Source organism: Lithobates pipiens, unplaced genomic scaffold (assembly GCF_037356315.1).
Source record: "Lithobates pipiens isolate NorthernLeopardFrog02 unplaced genomic scaffold, aLitPip1_a1.2 Scaffold_62, whole genome shotgun sequence".
Taxonomy (NCBI): Eukaryota; Metazoa; Chordata; class Amphibia; order Anura; family Ranidae; genus Lithobates; species Lithobates pipiens.
Window position 1 is genome coordinate 9,184 of NW_027507884.1, and position 22,126 is coordinate 31,309.

The following is a 22,126-nucleotide window of genomic DNA, read 5'->3' on the forward strand; positions in this document are numbered from 1 at the left end:
ACCGGTAGGAAGGGTCAATTTACTTAAAATGACGTTTCTCCCTAAATTTTTATATGTGTTCCGTAATACCCCCGTCCCGATACCTAACACTTTCTTCCGTAAGTTGGACGGGGTGGTTTCCTCCTTTGTATGGGGTGGTAGGGTTCCGAGGATCTCTAGGGCCAAGTTGCAGATGCCATTGTCCTTGGGGGGACTGTCGCTACCCTGTTTCCGGCGGTACTATTGGGCGGCGGTGTTAGTCACAGTTCGCTGGTGGTTCTCTCTGCCTAAATCTAACCCGGCGGTTACGTTAGAGGCGGCGATCCTGGGCTCACACGCAGCTTTGGCGGGGTTGGTTTAAAGAGGATCTAAGTCTAGTCCCCATGTAACGATCCCGATGCGAACTACCATCCAAGTTTGGGACAGAGTCGCTGCCACTGTTAAGGCTGCTGACTCTGTTTCCCCTCATACACCGCTATGGGGCAACCCCAAACTTCGGCATTTTGGCTCTATCCCAGACCCTGGCCTATGGTCCAGGTTTGGAATAATTAACCTTGCACATATCATGCCTAATGGGACTCTCATTCCCTTTCCAGACCTTACAGAGGTCTATGATCTTCCCTCCTGGATGTTGTTCCAATACCTCCAGCTGAAACATGCCTCGCAGGCCCAATTCCCCGGGAGGGTCCTGGTTGAGCCTCACAGGGTGGAGAGGTTTCTTGCCTCCCGTGGGGTGGACAGGATTCTCTCTTCTATATATCTACGCCTCACCTGTGAGTGCCCGGGTGAGGATTCGCCCCTACTTTTAGTCTGGAGAGGGGACATTCCGTCCCTCTCTGAGGAGGAGTGGGACTCCGCTATTCAAAATTACCTCCCAAGGGTAATCTCCGCAAGAGATAGGTTCATTCAGCTAAAATTTTTACATAGAGCCTACTACACTCCCCAACGGTTGGCTAGGATTTATCCCACCCAGTCGGAACTTTGCCCTAAGTGTCAGCAGGCGACTGGTACATTCTACCACGTCACCTGGGAGTGCCCAATTATTCAGGGGTATTGGCAACACATACTTGCTGATATCAATGCTGTTACTGGTCTCTCAGTGCCCATGGATCCTAAGGTTCTTCTCCTTGGCATAACGGATAATGTCGTTCAGAATACTTATAGAAGTCTCCTACTGTTTTATCTCTGTTTTTATGCTAGGAAAGTACTCCTGCAGATGTGGAAGCAGTCGTCTCCCCTTACAGTTTCCCAGTGGCACTCGATTGTGGACTCAGTGCTGCCACTATATAAACTTACATATATGGGACGGAAATGCCCCAAGAAATTTGGCGGTATCTGGGATCCATGGTTGAGTGCCCACTCTCTTACTGTCTAATTGTAACACCTTCCTTCTTCCCTTACTTGTCATACACTAAGATTGAGGTTCGAACTCTGTTCAATATGAATGTATTGAGAACTGTGCATAAGTTGTACTGTTGCTTTGCTTTGATCAATAAAAACGTTTCTGTTAAAAAAAAAAAAAAAAAAAAAAATATATCACGTTTGGTGGTTCTAACTAATTTTCGAGCAAAAAATATGTGGGATGTACCATTACCATTTGTTTAACAATGAGAACCTATACTTTTTTTTTGTTTAGTACCCGCCGATAACAATTACCGATACCTACCACAACTGTTTTGTTTACACTTTAGCTGTCAGCATTAGTACAGAGCATTGAAAAGTTATTTACAAATTAAATTTTTTTTTTCAATGTGAAACTTGTAAATATATGTTAAAGGTGTAAAAATATTAATGAACTAATCAAACAAAAATTATTTTTCTAATTATTAATAGTTTATAAAATAGAAGTGAATAAAAATCAAATAAAACCTGCAGGAAAATAATAATTAAACGGAGGAGAATAAGGAGTTAATTAAGACCGATTAGAGTCAATTAAGGATTAATAAAGGGTTAAACAGAGGAACATTTAATAAAAAGCACAACAATTTTTTTTTTTTACTTGACAGGTTGCTTTAAACACTTCCCGCAAAAATCACATACCTGTATGTCATTTTGGGGAATTGGTTGTACCAGGGCGATGCCGGCAGCCAACGGCGCCAATTAAAAAAAAATCCCCAGTATTCAAAAATGCATATTTTGGCATTTTGAATACTTTGAAGTGCAAAGGAGGTATTGGAGGTCTTTTAGACCCCCCCGATCCCTCCATAAAGAGTACCTGTCACCGCCTATTACTGTCACAAGGGATGTTTGCATTTATAATTAAATAAATAAATACGTGGATTTTTATTTTTTATTTTTTTTAAAGTGCTCTCGCATCAAAGAAAACTCATGCATAAGTCACACCTGCAAATGTAAACAGTGTTCAAATCGCACATGTGCGGTATTGCAAGAGCGAGAGCAATAATTCTAGCACAAGACCTTTTCTGTAACTCTAAACCATTAAACTTTTTTAAAGTATGGCCTATGGAGATTTTTAGGTACCGTAGGTTGTCGCCATTCCAAATAAATACAAAAATATTTGATTTGGCTGACACAGGGCGTGCAGCCACAGGGAGGGCAAAACATGGGAGTTTTTAGGCCAGGTTCACACTGCTGCGGGGGGAGATCCGGATGTGATTCGCACCGCACTGCAGTGCAAATCACATCCGATCTCCGTAGCGATGCGAGTTCAGCCATACAGATAGTATGGCTGAATTCGCATCGCTCCCGCAGCAAACTCGCACGGGACCCTTTTTTTGGTCCGCAACAGAATCAGATCGCATGGGTGTTCACACCATGCGATTCGATTCCTGTGCGAGTCTGCAGATCGCACTGCGATATGCGGACGGATCTGGGGGTGTCATTAACATTTCATTGAAACTCCCAGCCGTTCGCATAGGGCAGTGTGAACTGCCGGCGGGAGTCATGCGATGCGGGAAAACGCCGTGGATTTGCGGCGTTCCCGCATTGCTTTGGTGTGAACCCAGCCTTAAGGAATTGTATAATAATTTTGTACATTATATACTTATTTATTTTAATATAGTTGGGCCTAAACAAAAAAAAGTCCCATTTTAAAAACCTTTTTTTAACTTAGTTAAACATGAAATATTGCATGTATATTAGATACAGGTACGAGAAAAATGGGGACTTTAAAGGTGCAAATTGACACAAAATTTATAAAATTATTTATTTTATATCAATAAAATGAATTGTTTGTAAAATTCACATGACTAATAGATTTAACAGACACATTTTATATGTTCCATGTCACAATTGATGCATTCGTCTCAAAAATGGATTGCATGTATAGTAGTTTTCTATCCTGCCCCTAGATGGAGCTATATGTTTGTTAAAGGCCTGTGTCTACAGGGATCAGTAGCTGAAGATAAGATCTGCATACATAGGTGAATGAGTTTGAACATGGACCCCCTCCATCACTGGATGGCTCAGTCTGAGGTTTTAGTCATATAAAGGGAACTTACAAGCAGTAGACAAGAACATAAACTCCTACACTGGGATTACCTTGTGGTCCACGATACCAGAACAGGGTCGGTGTAAGTGACATCAGTGTCATCGGCTGACTCTCTGGCAGCATCTGAGACAGAGAGACATGATAATAACACATTTGTCTGTATTTTGTTTGCACAATGCGAGATTTAAAGCAGAATTGTATCAAATAAATAATTAAATAAAAACTAATATACAATGTTTGGGGGTTCTAAGTAATTCTCTAGCAAACAATACTAGGGATGCACCAATACCATTTGTTTAACACTGAGTATGAGTACCCTTTTTTTTTTTTTTAGTACTCGCTGATACCAATTACTGATACCTACCACAACTGTTTTTTTCAAAAATTAGGTTTGCTATTCTGCCCCTAGATGGAGCTACAGGCCCCCTTACGCTTTCCATATCTTCTTACCAAAGTGTTGTTAAAAGCCTGTGTCTACAGGGATCAGTAGCTGAAGCTAAGATCTGCATGCATACTGTATGTGAATGAGTCTGAACACGAACCCCTCCCTCACTGGATGGCTCAGTATGAGGTTTCAGTCATATAAAGGGAGCTTACAAGCAGGAGACTATGGCTGTGTTCTATGTGGTCAATGGCTTATAAATATGTAAACAGTAGACAAGAACATAAACTCCTACACTGGGATTACCTTGTGGTCCATGATACAGAACAAGGTCGTTGTAACTGACATCAGTGTCATCGGCTGACTCTCTGGCAGCATCTGAGACAGAGAGACATGATAATAACACATTTGTCTGTATTTTGTTTGCACAATGCGATATTTAAAGCAGAATTGTATCAAATAAATAATTAAATAAAAACTATAGCCTAGCAAAAGTAAAACATGAAAACATTACCTTCAAAAATATTCACTATCAGTTCTCCATGGTGTCCTCAGTCTCCAGACTGAATGATGGCCAGCATTATTCAACCTACTTCCTATGAGCCCAGAGTACTACTGCACATATGTGCTAAACAGTTGTTAGATCACCTTGAGGCGAGGTGACAGATGCACACCGTAGGGATCAGGAGTGCACCGCAAGGTTGTGGAGCCTACGTCTGACTGCTGCAGACGGGAGACAGGTCCCACCGGGGTTAGAGCATAAGATTCCCTGGGGCGCGGAGTCTAAGAGCCAGCAGGTGTTCACCAGAGCCTCGAGTGGTGAGGATGGACTTGGCTGCAACTGGCTCCAGGTCGCGACCCCCAGGGTCCCCCAGCTCACACCCACAGTAGGCAACAGGAGGATAGGGATGGTGAGGGACAAAGCCAAGGTCGGGGCCAGAAGCAGACAGAATAGTCAGGGACACGCTAAAAAGGTCAGGATCACAGGCAAACAGGGATAGTCAAAGACACGCCAAAGTCGGTAACGGAACAACAGAAGAGCACACGGCAGGTAACAGGAAGCCAAACACACAAAGGAATAGAGGAGATAGAGGAGAGGTTATAAAAACCACCAGGTCGAAGTGGCTGGCCTCTTAGTCTGAACACATGAGGGGAGGTAAGCAAACACAGGAAGATCACTGCATAACCATGACAACAGTTCAGCAGAAAGCATGCTGGAGGAGAAGTGAAAGAAACTTGTGACATCAACAGACCAGCCAAAAAAACCCTTGGAAAAAAGTATTTGTGTGTATATTCAGTACATAAATATACAGCATATATAGTATTGGTAATATAATATATATATATATATATATATATATATATATATATATACACACACACACTATATTACCAAAAGTATTGGGATGGCTGCCTTTACACATGAACTTTAACACCAGTCTTAGTCCGTAGGGTTCCCAGTCTTAGACATGGATGAGCGATTTTGGGGTGGAGGAATTTGTTTGGCCTGCACAGAGTCCTCAATACCATAGAACACCTTTGAGATGAATTAGAGACTACAAGCCAGGCCTTCTCGTCTAACATCACCGCCTGACCTCACAAATGCTCTTCTGGAAGAATGGTCAAACATTCCCATAGACACACTCCTAAACCCTGTGGACGGCCTTCCCAGAAGAGTTGAAGTTTTATAGCTGCAAAGGGTAGGCCAACTCAATATTGAACCCTACAGACTAAGACTGGGATGCCACTAAAGTTCATGTGTGCGTAAAGGCAGACGTTCCAATACTTTTGACAATATAGTATATATATATATATAGTATATAGTATAGTATAAATATATAAATATAGTATAGTATAAATATATTTCTTGATCATACATCACGGGACACAGGAGCTTCATTACATAGTGGGTTATATAGGCACCTCTGGTGATTGGACACTGGTTGACCCTAATTAAGGAGAATTCCTCCCCTATATAACCCCTTCCATTTGGGAGGCACCTCAGTTTTTTCGCCAGTGTCTAGGTGATGGTCACGTAAAACTTTAGCTCTATGCAGGTCCCTGCGAGGGCTGAAGGGCTACAACAAACCGGATCCATACCTCGGGCCGATATTTGACTCCCAAGATGGTATGGTACCCGGGCCTCGTCTGCCGAAGAAGCGAGGTTTTGCCTGTAAGTCCTTTCCATTGGAAGACTGGGCTCTGGGAAAACCAGACTTGGTGTACTGTTTATACAGAGCGCACAAAAGTTTCTGGCAGAGCTTTCTACATGGCCCAGGTGGGAGGTTCTTCCGAGTAAGAGCCCCAGATATACCTGAAGGTTGGCTAACAATACCCGCCGTGATGGGTGAAGGCTGGAATTTGTCTGGTTCAGCAATTCCTGCGGCGGGGACAGGTAAGGGAAGTCATCCTGTATATTTAATATATGAATGGATTTCTTCATTGTGAGTAGTTGTATGTCTTACCTGGTTTCCACCACTAGAGGGAGAAAGAGCAGCCTGATGCATACTTACATGCCTTTCAATACACACGCTCAAGTGAAAGCCTGTTTCTCCAGATAACTCACGTCTCCATTGCAGTCCCTGCCACAAAAAAGGTAAACAGGGGTCCCACGCAGTTCAGGGGTCCCACGCTGCTCCATTTTGGGTTCTCCTCCCCCCGGATTCCGCGGTCCTCGTGCATGCGCGCAGGCGCGTGCATGCGTGCCGGGCGCGCTCCCGGCCTAATGGAGGAGGGGGGGTGTGGTTGCGAGCCGTGCACGTCAGTGTGCATGGTGCTGTACTGCGCAGGCGCCAGGCGGCAGTTTTAAAAGCCCAGAGCGTCAGGGGACTGTAATTGGAGACACAGGAGCTGTGGGCAGTAAGCATCCGTGGGGATTGGATCCAGGCAAACCTTAAGACACCTACTCAGCATCAGGTTGTGCAGTTTAAGCATATATTTGTTTATTGTGAGACTTTAAGCGCAACAGTGATCGCACTTGTACTAGTACCTCTGCTTTGTAGCCTAGTACTATGTCTCCTCGTAAGAGGGTCTCAGGGGGAGGTAATAAGAGCACTGGTAAGTCACCGCCTAGGTCCAGGGGTTCCAAAAGTGCCTGTAAATTACCATCCCCCTCTGCAAGACTGGAGCCAGCCTCTCAAGACGAGTCGGTGCCCCTGTCAGGTTTTGCAGCCTCTCCTAATGTCGCAGCCCCAGTTTATGTCACTGAGGACTCCCTTAGGGCTACATTGGAGGGTTTTGAAGGGAGAATCATGAATTTTATTTCTGCTTCCCTAAAAGATAGCAGGAAAAGGGGTAGATTCCCTCCCTCTGCTGAAATCCCTCTCTCGGATAGTTCTTCTGAAAATGAGGAGGGATCCCTATCTTTGGATAGGGATCATGAGCAGTCGGATGAGTCAGAGGAAGAGGAGATAGTCCCCTCCTCCCAGGCACTCAGAAAGCAGGTGCAGTATTATACTGAATTGGTGCATACCACATTCAGAATGCCTGCTGCTGAAGTCGCTACGTCCTCTGTCTCTTCCTGGGAGACAGGAAAGCCCCACAGACTGCTTATTCCTTCCCAATTCATCCTTTAATGGATAAATTGATGTATGAGGATTGGGGACATCCCGATAAACTGTTTACTCCTCCCAAGAGGTTTTTCCATGCATTATCCTGTGGAGGAAAGTTTCACCAAGAAGTGGGGGGTCCCATCTGTCGATGCGGCTGTTTCTTGTGTGAATAAGAACCTAACTTGTCCTTTGGATAATGCGCAGGTATTCAAGGATCCAACTGATAAGAAGCTGGAAACCTTATTAAAAGCCTCCTTTTCCATGGCTGGCACTGTGGTGCAACCTACAGTCGCAGCCGTGGGGTTGTGTCAGTTCCTCAAGGAACAAGTTAAACAGATGCTTGGGCTCCTTCCCAGTGAGGAAGTAGAAAATTATGCAGAATTGCCTCACATCCTGTGTTTCATAATTGATGCGATTTTGGATTCCGTCCAACAAGCATCACGTTTGTCTCTCATGTTGGTTCACATGCGAAGGGCCCTATGGCTAAAGAATTGGGCTGCTGAGCTGTCATGCAAAAAGCATTTGACTGGGTTCCCGTTTAAAGGGGAGCGTTTGTTTGGGGAAGAATTAGATAAATTCATCCAAAATATTTCAGGAGGTAAATCTACTCTCCTTCCAGTCAAAAGGAGCAAGCGTCCTTCATTTAGGCATGCTCTCTGTCCCGAAGCATCAAGCTCTAAACAGTGGCGACGGCCTTTTCAGTCCTCCGCTGCTAGAAAGGCTCAAGGCCGAGCCCAGGGACAGAAAAAGACTTGGGGGCGAAAGCCTGCCAAGCAGAGCCCCAAAACTTCCTTGTGAAGGGGCGCCCTCGCTCGGCAGAGTGGGGGGAAGGCTCCTGCAGTTTGCAGGTGCCTGGCGGGAAGAGATCCAGGACAAGTGGGTGATCTCTTCAGTATCTCTGGGCTACAAGCTAGAGTTTCAGGAGATTCCACCTTATCGTTTCCTAAGGTCAAGGATCCCCAGGGATCCAGTAAAGCAAAAACCGCTATTTCTGGCCTTAGATCAGTTACTATCCCAGGGTGTGATAGTAGAAGTGAGCCCGAAAAATCAGGGTTCAGGGTTTTACTCAAATCTCTTCACCGTTCCAAAGCCAAATGGAAGTGTCAGACCTATCCTGGATCTGAAAGACCTAAACCGGTTTTTACACATCCAGACCTTCCGAATGCAGTCTGTGGTGTCCTCCCTGCAAGGGGGAGAATTCATCAGTAGATATCAAGAATGCATATCTCCATGTGGCAATTTTTCCCGCACACCAAAAATTTCTAAGGTTCGCGGTAGAGCGGCGCCATTTTCAATTTGTGGCCTTGCCGTTCAGGCTTGCTACAGCCCCTCGAGTCTTCACAAAGATTCTGGACCCTCTCTTAGCAATCTTAAGAGTTCAGGGCATAGCCGTCATGGCTTATCTAGACGACTTGCTTCTCATGGAGAAAACTGCAGCGTTCCTAAGTCGCAGCGTCACCAAAACGCTAGAACATCTAGAACGCCTAGGTTGGATTATAAACCTAGAAAAGTCATCCCTACAACCGACTACCGGGTTAGAATACCTAGGTATGATTATCGACACCGCTCAAGGCAGGGTGTTTCTTCCAAGGCTAAAGGCCTTGGCCATTGGAGATCTGGTGCGCCTGATTCTGGGCAGAAGATCCTCCTCCATTCGGTTGTGCATGAGACTATTAGGGAAGATGGTTGCCTCCTTCGAGGCCGTCCCGTTCGCCCAGTTCCACTCAAGGCCTCTGCAAGGATGCATCCTTGCGGCTTGGAACAGGAAGCCCCAATCCCTGGATCTTCCTATGCGTCTATCCCCAGGGACACGCAAAAGTCTTGTCTGGTGGTTACAAACCAGGAATTTGCTGAAGGGCAAAACTTTTCTTCCTCTCTCATGGAAGATTATCACAACAGATGCCAGCCTGACAGGCTGGGGAGCTGTATTGGAGGGAACGTGCTCGCAGGGGAAATGGTCTGCGACCGAAAGTCTACTGCCCATAAATGTCTTGGAGATTCGGGCAGTTTACATGGCACTCATAGAGTGGTCTTACAGACTGCGAGGTTTCCCGGTTCGGGTTCAGTCCGACAATGCCACCGCAGTGGCTTACATCAATCACCAGGGCGGTACCAGAAGTCTGGTGGCCCAAAAGGAGGTGAATCGCATACTTGTCTGGGCAGAAAAGCATGTTCCGTGTCTTTCTGCAGTCTTCATCCCAGGAGTGGAGAATTGGCAGGCGGATTTTCTCAGCCGCCAGCAGTTGTGCCCAGGAGAATGGGCTCTGCACCCCGATGTGTTTCAGAACATATGTCACAAGTGGGGTACCCCAGACGTAGATCTGTTTGCGAAACTGGACAAGTTTGTGTCAAGGACAAGAGATGCACTTGCTCAGGGGTCAGATGCTCTGACGGTTCCCTGGGATCAGTACAATCTGATCTATGCCTTCCCCCCGAGCCCGCTGCTGTCGCGGTTCCTGGGAAGGGTCAAGAGGGAGACGAAGTCGGTCCTTTTGGTGGCCTCGGCTTGGCCCAGGCGACCATGGTATGCAGAAATCATGAAGTTGACAGTAGGCAGGCCATGGACCCTCCCTCTCCGGCCAGATCTGCTCTCACAGGGTCCAATCTACCATCCTGCTTTACGCAGTCTGAATTTGACGGTTTGGCTGCTGAGACCCACATTCTGAGAGACCGTGGCCTTTCGGGGCCAGTCCTTTCTACTCTGGTCAATGCCAGAAAGCCGGCCTCCAGGCTTATTTATTATAAAATCTGGAGGACATATGTTTCCTGGTGTGAACTCAGGAAGTGGCATCCTAGAAAATATGTCATTAACAGAATCTTGGCCTTTCTCCAGTCAGGCCTAGAAATGAATTTGGCCATAAGCACTATTAAAGTGCAGATTTCGGCCCTGTCGGTATTTTTTCAAAAACCGCTTGCATCACATTCCCTGGTACGGGCTTTTATCCAGGGGGCTATGCGGACAAAACCGCCAGTTAAACCTCCGGTATGCCCATGGGATCTGAATTTGGTTCTCTCGGCCTTACAGGGACAACCATTTGAACCTTTGCATTTGGCTTCTTTAGCTCTCCTGACTAAAAAGCTGGTCTTCTTAGTAGCCATATCTACGGCTAGAAGAGTATCAGAGTTGGCAGCTCTTTCCAGTAAAGAGCCGTATTTAATTATCCATAAGGACCGGGTGGTCATGCGCCCCAACAGGTCCTTTCTACCTAAGGTGGTTTCGGGTTTCCATTTGAATCAGGATGTAATCCTACCATCCTTTTTTTCGGACCCTCAGTCCACAGAGGAAGAGTCTTTACACACTTTGGATGTGGTTAGAGCAATCAGTGTTTATCTTCAAGCAACTTCTCAGATAAGGAAAACTGATTGTTTATTTATTCTGCCGGAAGGCCCTAGAAAGGGCCAGGCAGCGTCAAAGTCCACTCTCCCAAGGTGGATCAGACAAGTTATTTCTCAGGCGTATGGCTTAAAGGGGAAGATTCCTCCTTTTCAGGTGAAAGCGCACTCTACTGGGGCTGTCAGTGCTTCTTGGGCAGTGCATCACCAGGCCTCCCTGGCTCAGATCTGTAAGGCTGCAACTTGGTCATCAGTCCACACATTCACCAGATTCTATCAGGTGGATGTCAGAGGGCAAGAGGATATCGCCTTCGGGCGCAGTGTACTGCAGGCTGCAGTTTAGGTCCTCAGGTCCCTGGCGGTCTATATTTATGATCTGTGTCTCCCTCCCCTCAATCTGAGCATTGCTATAGGACATCCCACTATGTAATGAAGCTCCTGTGTCCCGTGATGTATGATCAAGAAAATGGGATTTTTATATACAGCTTACCTGTAAAATCCTTTTCTTGAGAGTACATCACGGGACACAGGGCTCACGCCCCTCTTGGGTTTTACGTGGTTTCTTATTGCTTTGCTACAAAACTGAGGTGCCTCCCAAATGGGAGGGGTTATATAGGGGAGGAATTCTCCTTAATTAGGGTCAACCAGTGTCGAATCACCATAGGTGCCTATATAACCCACTATGTAATGAAGCTTCTGTGTCCCGTGATGTACTCTCAAGAAAAGGATTTTACAGGTAAGCTGTATATAAAAATCCCATTATTTATATATACTGTATATCAATCAGCCATGATCTGATCTGAAATTTGATTAGCATGTTGATATGGAGGGAAATAAGGAACCAGTGAAGGCAAAATATAAAAAGAATAAACTTCAACTTTAAAGCGGAGGTCCACCCTAAAGTGGACCTTCCGCTCATTGGAACCCTCCCCCCTCCGGCGCCACAATTGGCACCTTTCAGGGGGGAGGGGGGTGCAGGTACCTGTACAGTACAGGTATCTGCACCCACTTCCGGTGTAGATTCTGCAGAATGCACGCCCCTTTCCGCAGAATCTACGCCCCTTTCCGAAGGTCCCAGAGTCCCAGAGGCAGCGGGGACCATCCTTATTGCGCAGCGCAACTCGCGCATGCGCAGTAGGGAACCGGGAAATGAAGCCGAAAGGCTCCACTTCCTGATTCCCATACCCAAGATGGCGGCGGCAGCACCCCAGAGATGATCGAGAGATCGGCTTCGGGTGCCGACATCGCGGGCGAGCTGGGCGGGTAAGTGTTAATATTTTAAAAGTCAGCAGCTGCAGTATTTGTAGCTGCTGGCTTTTAAAAAAAAAAAAAAACGACGGACTCCCGGTGGACTCCCGCTTTAAGTCATGTACAGTTGTGCTCATAAGTTTACATACCTTGGGACAATTTATGATTTCTTGGCCATTGTTCAGAGAATATGAATGATAACACAAAAACTTTTCTTTCACTCGTGGTTATTGTTTGGCTGAAGCTATTTATTATCAATCAACCGTGTTTACTCTTTTTTAATCGAAATGACAACAGAAACTACCCAAAATGGCCCTGATCAAAAGTTTACATACCCCAGTTCTTAATACCGTGTATTGCCCCCATCAATGACAGCTTTAGGTCTTTTGTGGTATTTGTGGATGAGGCTCTTTATCTTCTCAGATGGTAAAGCTGCCCACTTCTTTTGGCAAAAAGCCTCCAGTTCCTGTAAATTCTTGGGCTGTCTTACATGAACGGCACATTTGAGATCTCCCCATAGTGGCTCAATGATATTGAGGTGGCCACTCCAGAACCTTCAATTTATTCTACTGTAGCCAATGACAGGTCGACTGTGTTTTGGATTATTGTCATGTTGGAATGTCCAAGTACGTCCCATGCGTTTCCTGGCTGATGAATGCAAATGTTCCTCCAGTATTTTTTGATAACATATTGCATTCATCTTGCCAAAAATTTTGACCAAATTTCCTGTACCTTTGTAGCTCACACGATCCACCTCCGTACCTTTCATCATAGGCCTTGTTGACTCCTCTCCAAACGTAGCGTTTATGGTTGTGGCCAAAAAGCTCAATTTTGGTCTCATCGCTCCAAATGACTTTGTGCCAGAAGGTTTGAGGCTTGTCTCTGTTCTGTTTGACGTATTGTAAGTGGGATACTTTGTGACATTTGCGTAGTAATGTCATCGAATAAAAGCAGCCGGCAACTCCATAACATCAAGCCTATTTATTTTCAAGCTTTCACAGTGAGTACAGTCAGCAGCAGACTAGTTTTGGTGACAAGCCTTGTTCACAGCTGTTTGGGGTATTGTAAGTGGGATACTTTGTGACATTTGCGTAGTAATGGCTTTCTTCTGGCTACTCGGCCATGCAGCCCATCTTTCTTCAAGTGTCTCCTTATTGTGCATCTTGAAACAGCCACACCACAAATTTTCAGAGAGTCCTGTATTTCACCTGAAGTTATTTCGTGTTTTTTTTTGCATCCCAAACAATTTTCCTGGCAGTTGTGGCTGACATTTTAGTTGGTCTACCTGACCGTGGTTTGGTTTCAACAGAACCAATCATTTTCCACTTCTTGATTAAAGTTTGAACACTGCTGATTGGCATTCTCAATTCCTTGGATATCTTATTATATCCCTTTCCTGTTTTATACAGTTCAACTACCTTTTCCCGCAGATCCTTTGACAATTCATTTGCTTTCCTCATGACTCAGAATCCAGAAACGTCAGTGCAGCACTGGATGAAAGATGCAAGGGTCTTTTAGGTCCAGAAACTCATTGACCTTTTATACACACACTAATTACAAGCAAACAGATCACAAGTGAGGATGGTGACCTTTAATAGCCATTCAAACCCCTTTGTGTCAACTTGTGTGCATTTTATCAGGCCAAAATCACCAGGGTATGTAAACTTTTGATCAGGGTTGTTTGGGTAGTTTCTGTTGCCATTATGATTTAAAAAACAGTAAACACAGTTGATTGATAATAAATAGTTTCAGCCATACACTAACCATTAGTGAAAAAAATGTTTTTGTGATATCATTCATATTCTCTGAAAAATCGCCAAGAAATCATAAATTCTGCCAGGGTGTGTAAACTTAAAAGCACAACTGTATATTAAAGAAGCTGTCTTTGGGCTGTTTCTACCATATTCTTACTACATCCTAGTCTTCAGTATTGCTTGAATATATTGATAATGGTCATACATGTTGGAGAAATTTGAGGCTCCGGTTGCTGTCCTCTTCGTGGACACCCAGTGGTTGGCCGGTGCAGCTTGTGTCTGTACTTAAAGAGTAGAAAAGTGGCAACCAAGAGCAAGACCAGAGGAGTCACAATGATTATTGGGGTTTCATGTTTGCTGCTCTTCCCTGCAAAAGTTAAATAAGAACTGTGTTAGCTTATGAGAACCTACACTACATATCAGTAAATGTACACGGGCTGGGACAACAGAGGGGGCAAAAGGGGTGCCTGCCCCGGGCACAGTTTTTGTATGTGGAGGAAGGTGATGCTGGGAGCTGGTTGGTGCTCCATTCTCTAGCTGTCCAAATGACATCAGTGATGCTCAGGGTGGGAGGGGGGTGCAGTTTGCTTATCTTTGCCTCGTGTACTGGGTGACCTTGGCCAGGCACTGGATGTACATACCTACGTAGGGTAACTTTCTTCATAACTGTGAAACAATTTACCTCTTATCTGGACAAAGACATCCTCACTCTTCTTAGAAATGTTGGATGCAGATCTCACTTCACAGAAATAATTCCCAGAATCCTCCAGCCGAGAAAATTGGACTCCATATTGATCAGATAAACTGAATTCCTGAACATTTCGTCCATCTCTGTAGAAAGCAAACTGCAGTTCTGTCCTCTGTCTGAGCGGATTGAGACTCGTGTTGCACTTCATGGTCATGTTGCCACCTTCTAAGACTTCCAATGTGCTTACATTTAGCACCGGGGTGAAAAACAACTCTGCAAAAAAAAAGAGTGGATGAGCGTAGAAAGTCTGGGAAAATTTTGATCGGACATTTTTCGTATGATGCCAGATAGTACGATTTTCGTTTAATGAGCACAGCTGTCATTCAAAACTCAATACCAATGCATTATAACACATTATAACACATTACATCACTTCCGAATTTTTATTCTGTCGTATGAGAATTTTTGTGACTTTTGTAAACTTTTCAGATTCAATGTGGGACCTCACGCTGTTTTTTAGGGGGAAGTTTTTCATGGTTGCCACTCTTGTCTTGGGGAAGCCCGCTGACAGCTGATGAGTCATCGGTGGTTAAGAATGATGGTGCCAGTATGTGAAATCCTATGAGGGTTATAGCACCCATTCCACCTCACCCAAAAAAAAATCTCTTACCTGAGCCCCCTATATACATGGAATATTTATGACAAAATAAAACAAAAACAATTTTTTGATGAAATGGACCAATTTGATATCTTGTTGCATTGAATAAAAATGTAATTGATAATAATAAATACTTCAAAAAACAATTGATACACAAGTCTTAAATTGATTCGGTATAAATCATGGACCATATATAAAAAACATATTTAATTTAATAATTGCTGCAATGTGCTGCAATTTAGAAGGGAACTGCGGGGCAAAAGGTGACTCTCGATCGGTAAGTGCATGGATGTAAGGCGCAATTATAAAGCACAGCGCACTTTGTGCATGCACAGTAGGGAACCAGCTGTGAAGCCCATAGAGGAGATGGCGGCAGCAGCACCCGATAGCTGATCTGAAAAATCGGCTGGGGTGCTGACATCACAGACTCCCTGGGCAGGTAAGAGCCCATAGATTAAAAGTCAGCAGCTACAGTATTTGTAGTTGCTGACTTTAAATTTTTTTTGCCCAGGCGGAACTCATCTTTAATCCCATAAAAAAAAAAACATTTCCACTGCATTTGTGTGAAGAAGGCTTCAGGGCGCACAAGAAAGTCAAGCAAGTGCCAGGACCGTCTCCTACAGTAGATTCAGCTGTGGGATCGGGGCACCACCAGTGCAGAGCTTGCTCTGGAATGGCAGCAAGCAGGTGTGAGTCCATCTGCATGCACAGTGAGGAGAAGACTTTTGGAGGATGGCCTGGTGTCAAGAAGGGCAGCAAAAAAGACACTTCTTTCCAAGAAAAACATCAGGGACAGACTGATATTCTGTAAAAGGTCCAGGAATTGGACTGCTGAGGACTGGGGTAAAGTAATTTTCTCTGATGAATCCCCATTCCCATTGTTTGGGTCAACCCAGAAGTTAAAATTCAGCCCACTGAGCCACTTGGGGGTCCTTAACTGCCTCCAGGTGTTGAGGGGGTGCTACATACCAAGAGGTTTGTCCACTTATTTTTAGGGACTATTTCAGTTGAAACTGGGCATCCAAGAATGTTTGATTTCCCATGAATTCATTGTTACTGTAAATGCTGATCATTACAAATCTGAGTCTTCTGATTTGGGTTTATAAAATGTTACTCATTCTTTTGGTCAGTCCTGTAATTGACTCACCTTTTATCTTCACCAATATCTCCTGACTCCTCTTCCTTACACTGTTGGTTGTAGTTGTAAATTCACAGGAATAATTCCCAGAGTCCTTCACCTGAGCGGACTGAACTCCATATTGATTATATGAAGTGAATTCTCGGACATTCCGTCCATCTTTTTGAAAAGCAAATTTCAGTTGTGTCCCCGGTCTGAGCGGGCTGAGACTAGTGTCACATGTCAGGGTCATCTCATCACCTTCTACCACTGGATACGGGGTCACTTTTATCTCTGGAATTTCAAATAGATCTAAAAAATAATCACATAGACAAACAGTAATAGTAATGTATCTTCTGTATTGTTGGGAGTGTGGTATGGAATCTTAATAATACATATGGGGAATTTAAATTAAGATCTCAGTGTTTTGCTCAGTGCTTCCAACCTTATGGTAAAATTGTGAACTTTGTTCAGACAATCAGTAACCGGGGATGAGCTTTATGTTCGAGTCGATACATGTCCCCTGGGGCAGGACCAGGTCCCCAAACACTTTTTATGACAATAACTTACATATTAGCCTTTAAAATTAGCACTTTTGATTTTGAACGTTCGAATCCCATAGACTTTAATGGGGTTCTAAAGTTCACACGAAGTTTAGGTCTGTTCGCAGGTTCTGGTGCAAACTGAGGGAGGTGTTCGGCTCATCCTTAAACTGAGGGAGGTGTTCGGCACCACCAGTGCAGAGCTTACTCTGGAATGGCAGCAAGCAGGTGTGAGTCCATCTGCATGCACAGTGAGAAGAAGGCTTTTGGAGGATGGCCTGGGTGTCAAGAAGGGCAGCAAAAAAGCCACTTCTTTCCAAGAAAAACATCGGGGACAGACTGATATTCTGCAAAAGGTCCAGGAATTGGACTGCTGAGGACTGGGGCAAAGTCATTTTCTCTGATGAATCCCCATTCCCATTGTTTGGGGCATCCGGAAAAAACCTTGTCTGGAGAAGAAAAGGTGAGCGCTACCATCAGTTCTATGTCATGCCAACAGTAAAGCATCCTGAGACCATTCATGTGTGGGGTTGCTTCTCAGCCAAGGAAGTGGGCTCACTCACAGTTTACCTAAGAACACAGCCTAGAGAATGGTGCAAGAGGATCCAAAAAGTTAGTTATCAATAATTAAATCTCCCTGGCCAACCACTAGGTGATTCATTGCTAGTGGTGTTTAGGCAGCTGCAGTCTATTTTCTCCACTACAGGAGAGTGGAACAGCAATGCAGCTTGAGGAGGATGTCAAGGGAAACTGGGTTTCTTTAAGATTCCCCATAGCAGGGTTCTGATTGGCTACACTGGATCTAGGTGACCCTGGTGGCCATCTTGGGTCATGTAGAGTCTTTTTAAGTCCCTGCCCCCCCCCCCCCCCTAGGTTTTGGTGTACATTTGTGAAGTGCCCAGTGAATGGAAGCTGGGGAGAAGCTTCTACTGGTGGACATTGCAGGAAGTTCTGGTAGCTCGGTGTGGTCACTGTGCTGAATTGAAGCTGCTCTACTGTCTGAATAGTACAGAGCTCCAATCTCATTTAAAGTTCCTTTTTCTTTATTGACTGAGTAGAAATTTGGAGTCTGCACTTTTCACTCTTTATGTAACCTTTGCCCTAATCCCTCTGTCTCTGAGTTAATTTGGTCATATAATAAACTCTGTTGAACTGTCCTAAAGTGACTGGCTCTCACTTTCTTCCACCCTACAAGTCAATGATTCAACCCTGAAGTTAAAATTCACCCCCCTGAGCCACTTGGGGGTCCTGAACTGCCTCTAGGGGTTGAGGGGGTGCTACATACCAAGAGGTTTGTCCACTTTTTTTTAGGGACTATTTCAGTTGAAACTGGGCATCTAAGAATGTTTGATTTCCCATGAATTCATTGTTACTGTAAATGCTGATCATTACAAATCTGAGTCTTCTGATTTGGGTTTATAAAAGGTTACTCATTCCTTTGGTTGGTCCTGAGGTTGACTCACCTTTTATCTTCACCAATATCTCCGGACTCCTCTTCTTTACAATGTTGGTTGCAGTTGTCACGTCACAGGAATAATTCCCAGAGTCCTTCACCTGAGTGGACTGAACTGTGTATTGATTATATAAAGTGAATTCTCGGACATTCCGTCCATCTTTGTGAAAAGCAAATTTCAGTTGTGTCCTCGGTCTGAGAGGGCTGAGACTAGTGTCACATGTCAGGGTCATCTCATCACCTTCTACCACTGGAGACAAGATCACTTTTATCTCTGGAATTTCAAATAGATCTAAAAAATAATCACATAGACAAACAGTAATAGTAATGTATCTTCTGTATTGTTGTGAGTGTGGTATGGAATCTTAATAATACATATGGGGAATTTAAGTTAAGAGCTCAGTGTTTTGCTCAGTGCTTCCAACCTTATGGTAAAATCGTGAACTTTGTTCAGACAATCAGTAACCGGGGATGAGCTTTATGTTCGAGTCGATACATGTCCCCTGGGGCTGGACCAGGTCCCAAAACACCTTTTATGACAATAACTTACATATTAGCCTTTAAAATTAGCACTTTTGATTTTGAACGTTCGAGTCCCATAGACTTTAATGGGGTTCTAAAGTTCACACGAAGTTTAGGTCTGTTCGCAGGTTCTGGTGCAAACTGAGGGGGGTGTTCGGCTCATCCTTAGGCACCACATGCGCAGAGCTTACTCTGGAATGGCAGCAAGCAGGTGTGAGTCCATCTGCATGCACAGTGAGGAGAAGACTTTTGGAGGATGGCCTGGTGTCAAGAAGGGCAGCAAAAAAGCCACTTCTTTCCAAGAAAAACATCAGGGACAGACTAATATTCTGCAAAAGGTCCAGGAATTGGACTGCTGAGGACTGGGGTAAAGTCATTTTCTCTGATGAATCCCCATTCCCATTGTTTGGGGCATCCAGAAAAAACCTTGTTCCGGAGAGGAAAAGGTGAGCGCTACCATCAGTTCTATGTCATGCCAACAGTAAAGCATCCTGAGACCATTCATGTGTGGGGTTGCTTCTCAGCCAAGGAAGTGGGCTCACTCACAGTTTATCTAAGAATAGTGATGGACGAACTTCCGACAGGACGTTTCGCGAACACGAACCGCGAACGCGGCCGATAGTTCGCGATTCATGTGTGGGGTTGCTTCTCAGCCAAAGAAGTGGGCTCACTCACAGTTTATCTAAGAATAGTGATGGACGAACTTCCGACAGGACGTTTCGCGAACATGAACCGCGAACGCGGCTGATAGTTCGCGAACCGTAACGTTCGCGGCGGGCCCCATTGACTTCAATGGGAGGCCAACTTTACAAACCTACAGGTCAAATTTGCAGCCACAAAATAATTACTAGCTGTGCACATATAGTCCCACCACATGGTCAATGACATAACACTTGTACTCAGAGTCACTCTGTGGATGATGAGGAAAGGAACAAAGAGCAACAAGGAAACAAAGACCTGAAGTGTGCCAAAGGTCACGTGGTCAGTATGCCTAAAGGGGGCATACCCAAGTATGAAATGTAAAGAATGAAATTAAAAGAAAAAGGGGAATGGGTGGGTGGGATACGAGACCCGACGTCCAACGAGAAGGAGGCAGAGGAGGGCAGGCTTTATGCAGCCTGACTCCTCCTACAAATACAGGCTTACCCTGCGGTCAGCCTTACACTTGTACTCAGAGTCACTCTGTGGATGATGAGGAAAGGAACAAAGAGCAACAAGGAAACAAAGACCTGAAGTGTGCCAAAGGTCACGTGGTCAGTATGCCTAAAGGGGCCAAAAATTAACACAGTAGGAAGAAAGCTCAACAAGCAGATGACCCAATGAATAACGTCTAACCTGGAGTGGTGGCAAATGAGTTATGCCTTCGCCGCAGAGAAGGAAACGCTAAGAAAGGCAGTAGCCCCTCCCCTGGCTTCAGGAATCACAAGGCCAGCTATAGCACCCCCTTGAGCCCAACCCAGCGACCAACACAAGATAAACCTGAGAGTACGTGAACGTCATAAAATAAAACCCACCATGGAAAGTCAGCTAAGCACAGCAGGGAGTCCCCACCGCTGGAGACCTGGATGGCTTCAAACGGAAAAGCCGAAAATAAAACAACCTGACAGATCATTCAACATGAAATGCTGGGACTTAACTGGATACGCCCAGAAAGTGCTGAAGGCTGATACAAGCTGGAGGAGGCAAAAAAGGAAACTAAAACAAAACAGAAAAGCAAAGGGAACTAGACGTTTCACCATCAGGACTGGAAACCTAACCTGGAAACGTGCCAAGCAGTGTCATGGGCTTTCCTGGAATTTAAAACAAAACCCAATGATCAAGGCTGCAGTGCCAACCAAATGGAAAACCAATCTACCACAACTGGAACTGACAAGAAAGTGCGTCACTGGAAACCTGCTTCTGAGACCCGAGCCTACAGATACTAGCCCGGGCCCCGTGATCCACGAAAGCCCCTGAGCCAGTAGAAACCGTGGATCAGTGAAAAACTGACTAACCAAACTTCCATACCCCAGGACAACTCCTGGCCGGAGACGCAGCTAGGAAAATAAAGTAAATAGTGAGGAATGGCACCCAACTGATCAGGAACACAACTAGCGAGAGAATCGTGATCAAACAAAAACACCTGCGACAAAAACGAAACCTGCGATAAGGAAACGTGACTGAACGAAAACATGAGAAGCGTGAACTGATCACCGTGAGTGGCTTAAGAACCGCGGCTGCTAGAAAACATGACCTGCCTAGGAAAAGCAGGCTTCACAAATTGATGAAAAACACAAAAGAAAACCCTGGGGGGTACACCAGAGAAAAGAAAAGCATAAGACACAAAACGTGCGGCATATCGGAATATGTACGAACACGAGAAAAGGCAAGAAAACACGAGAAACAAAAGAAACATGGGAAACGCGAGAAGATGCATGAGACACGTAAATAGCATCAGATACGTACAATACATCCGACACTAACAAGCATGAGGAACGTAAAAAGCCTGAGAATCATGAAACTACACAAGGGTAATGACATGAAAGGCATGAGACATGAAACGTGCGGCACATGGGAAATACGGAAGGAAACACCGGACAACACGTAAGGAAACATGTGAATACGTCAAAACCATGGAAATACGTCAGAAAATGCTAGAAACACATGGGGAAACTTCAGAAACAAGGGAAACACAAGAAGTTGCATCACGTAAATAACAGCCATGAACAATACATCCGATACGTGAATTGCATGAGAAACGTAAAAACCCTGATAACCATAAAAGCGCAAGAACTGTAAGTCGTTTAAAAACCGTCAACTGCCAGCAAAACACACGAGAACGCAATTGTATGAGAAACTGTAAAATTGCATGGAAAACCATCAAATATATGAGAAACACCAACTTCATATGTAAATCACATGAGAGACCTAAATCACTTGAAAAAACGAAATTGCGTAAGAACCGTAACTTCAAGAAACACCAACTGCATGGAAACCGAGAATTGCATAAACTGAATTGCATGAGAAAATGGCAATTGCATGTAAAACCGTAAAACGAGTGAGAACCGTGCGTGAAAACAAAGCATGAGAACGTCAAATCGAATGAGAACATAATCGCATGAGAACGTAAAATGAAATGAGAACATAAAATGCATGAGAACGTAAACTAAACGAGAACATGAGTGTATGAGAATGTTAAAATGAAACAAGAACATGGGTGCATGAGAACGTAAAACGAAACGAGGACATGAGTGCATGAGAACGTAAAATGAAACGAGGACATAACTGCATGAGAACGCAAAACATGAAATGCCAAAAAGCATGAAACGCAAAACGCATAACGCTGGAACGCGATAGAGAAACCTGGAAAGCGATAGAGAAAACCTGGAAAGTGAGAGAAAACCTGGAAAGTGAGAGAAAACCTGGAAAGCGAGAGAAAACCATAAAAAGCATGAGAAACCGTAGTTGC

The 22,126-nt window shown here is 44.6% G+C and overlaps 1 protein-coding gene across 1 annotated transcript in view; it reads right to left on the minus strand.

Annotated features, from left to right (window-relative positions):
• Positions 1-3,452: 3,452 nt before the first annotated feature.
• Positions 3,453-22,126, minus strand: part of LOC143958844 (Fc receptor-like protein 5) — a 53,752-nt gene continuing 35,078 nt past the window's right edge. Inside the window, exons 5-8 of the mRNA XM_077467826.1 lie at positions 14,381-14,659; positions 13,904-14,065; positions 4,119-4,190; positions 3,453-3,553 (exon numbers count right to left, since the gene is read on the minus strand). Coding sequence (XP_077323952.1) covers positions 3,477-3,553; positions 4,119-4,190; positions 13,904-14,065; positions 14,381-14,659 — 590 coding nt within the window. The 3' untranslated portion in view covers positions 3,453-3,476. The remainder of the gene's footprint in view (positions 3,554-4,118; positions 4,191-13,903; positions 14,066-14,380; positions 14,660-22,126) is intronic.